This window comes from Lygodium microphyllum, chromosome 10 (genome assembly GCF_053477565.2).
Source record: "Lygodium microphyllum isolate KBCC chromosome 10, Lygodium_microphyllum_v1.1.10, whole genome shotgun sequence".
NCBI lineage: Eukaryota > Viridiplantae > Streptophyta > Polypodiopsida > Schizaeales > Lygodiaceae > Lygodium > Lygodium microphyllum.
Window position 1 is genome coordinate 24,986,373 of NC_141144.1, and position 2,556 is coordinate 24,988,928.

Consider the following 2,556-nt stretch of genomic DNA (forward strand, 5'->3'; position numbering starts at 1 on the left):
AACACGTGTCACATTGCATCCAAACTCTTGACTACCAATTCAAACACAAATGTTCCATTGCAACTCAAACGCGTGTCACATAACATCCAATTGGGCGAACCACAATGGTAGTTACCTTACAATGCATAAAGGTGAATCCAATTGGGTGAACCACGATGATAGTTACTTTACAACGTATAAGGTTTCTTCATCACGGCTAGTTGTTTCATGTGAATGCACTTAATTTTAACACACCATCGATCTTAATATAACACACAAACCATCTTAATACCACTTGGACTAATGGGTCAAGTTGGCTCCACGTATAAATTATTGAAAAGTTAGACTACTTTCCATAATTTTAACACACCATTTATCTTAATATACCATCCATCCTAATACCACTTGTAAATTATTGAAGGATAACTACTTTCCATAATGTGTCACTTTGATGGCCAATGGCTATTGAAGGATAACTACTTTCACTTTGATGGCCAATGACTACCTTCCATTAAAATGGGGTCTTGTGAAGGATAACTACTTTCCATAACGTGTCACTTTGATGGCCAATGACTACCTTCCATTGAGAGATGACACTACCCTCCATCAAAGTGTCATCTTACTCATCATTTGAAAGACAACTTGCTTTCTTTCCATAAAGCAATATCATCTTTATTTTATCCCCTATTTTTCTTTATTTTATTCATAAAGTGTCGGTCGATCTTCCTAATCCCTTGTTTTTCCTTTTAAAATAAAGTTTTTCCTGATGTCTGTTTCTCTTTCTGGATACTTTACCCTAGTTAGTGTAGTTTGGCTTAAACTGCCTTTAAGATCCTTGATTAGGGTGGTTTCGCGTTAACGCCCTAGTTAGGGTAGTTTGGTCTCACTTAATATGCCTTACAAGCTCGACTAGGGCGGTTTCGCGCTGACAGTACTATTAAGCAGCCTTGCCTGCAGGTAGTTAATCCCACTTTTCACTCTAATTTGATTTTTGATCTGCTGGTTTGTTATTTCACTTTGATTTTTGCAGGTTTGTTATTTCACTTTGATTTTTGCAAACGACGCCATCTTTTACTGGTTTTTCCTGCTTGGAAGTCAGGTAACTCGTCTGACTTCAGGTATTTGCTTTTCTAGGATGTTATCCGAGTATATCATCAGCGGTTTTGCTCCATCGGAATGTCTCGTACCGATCTAGCTTTCGCGGAATCAGCTCGTCTATAAGAGACGATATTCGTCTTCCATCGATCTAATTAGTCACCTGCTCGATCCATACAACATTAAGATCTCTCCCATCCCACGACCGCCATCTAACGATAGATTTTTTAACCAGAATCAACTCCTCTTAACAGATCGTGCTGATTCTACTCTCTCTCTCTGTCTCTCTCTCTCTCTCATAACAATTATGCAAAGTATAAACAACATCAACCTCCACACACACCCTTCCATACAACGCAACGACATTAGACAAACATCACAAAATTAAAATGTTGCTAGATACATAAGAATGACGGGCGCCCGTATCGGGTGTTTTGTTACGCTATGTACAGCGAATCTCCTGTCAAGCTATGATGGGAGTACAACATCTACCGGGTTGGAAACACATTTATTGTAAGAATCACATGTGGGAAATATCAGCGGGTCGACGTGGGAATTAGAGAGGAGGAGAAGCTAGCCCACAAGCACGTAAAGGGCGTAGATGATGCCAGGTAGGTAGCCCAGTATCGTCAGGATGAGGCAGATCCAGAACTCGGCCTGCAAAAGAAAATACATCACGATATGTTAGAGACAGATCACAGCAAGAGAGAGAGAGAGAGAGAGAGAGAGAGAGAGAGAGAGAGAGAGGTCACAGTACATGGCAGCCATATCTGAGGAAAACTCCAAGAGGTGGCAACAAGATGGCGAGGATAACCTCGACGAACGTCGCCGTGCCCATGTCGGTGAATGGGGGAGAGAGAGAGAGAGAGAGAGAGGAGATGTACGATAACTACAAGCAATCAGAGGTAGAGAAGCGGTCGTAGAGGGCGACAGACAGCGGAATGACATATGAAGAACAAGCTTTTTGCTTGTGCATATATATTGCCCGTGTACAGTCCGGGTAGACAGCCTATCAAAATATCCGTCACTTGCCACATGGCACTCTGCGTGTGGATCTTTTGACACCTGGCAGCCCGCCGTCCATCCCTCCCTCGAACTCCGCTTCTTTAGCCACGTCCCTTGGCCTTTCTTCTTTCCCCATTTCTCAGAACCACCACCCTTACAATATATATGCCCAGGTGCTGCATCCTACGCATCTTAATAAATCCCTCAACCCCCAACTCAAACATCGTATTAGCATCTTCACTCAAGCCACTCGCGCGAAGGTATTAATTAGCATAAAGGGCCTTCCTTACGCTTGTGTATTCCCTACACCATACATACATCATACAAGGTGCCATATCGTTGCCCATGAGAATGGAATCCATGACCTTACGTTTATTACACCATTTTCCTACCACTTGAGCTAGCACTTCTTTCTTTCTTTCTTTGTTTTACAATGAAGTGGCTACTCTAGTGCAAAGTCATGTATTTTATTTATCC

The 2,556-nt window shown here is 42.1% G+C and overlaps 1 protein-coding gene across 1 annotated transcript; it reads right to left on the reverse strand.

The window, feature by feature from the left end:
• Positions 1–1,439: 1,439 nt before the first annotated feature.
• On the reverse strand, positions 1,440–2,231 carry LOC148029803 (low temperature-induced protein lt101.2-like). The gene is made up of 2 exons (XM_087687135.1): positions 1,832–2,231; positions 1,440–1,731 (listed from the first exon to the last, which is right to left on the reverse strand). The coding sequence occupies exons 1-2, from the start codon at positions 1,910–1,912 to the stop codon at positions 1,648–1,650; spliced, it is 165 nt and encodes a 54-aa protein (XP_087543261.1). The 5' UTR covers positions 1,913–2,231; the 3' UTR covers positions 1,440–1,647.
• Between the last annotated feature and the right edge of the window lie 325 nt (positions 2,232–2,556).

Bases quoted from the DNA above. Each gene is read 5' to 3' on its own strand.
- LOC148029803 (XM_087687135.1), bottom strand. From the start codon at position 1,912: ATGGGCACGGCGACGTTCGTCGAGGTTATCCTCGCCATCTTGTTGCCA. The intron at 1,732-1,831 runs GTACTGTGACCT...TTTCTTTTGCAG, and splicing joins TCCTCAGATATGGCTGCCAT to GCCGAGTTCTGGATCTGCCT.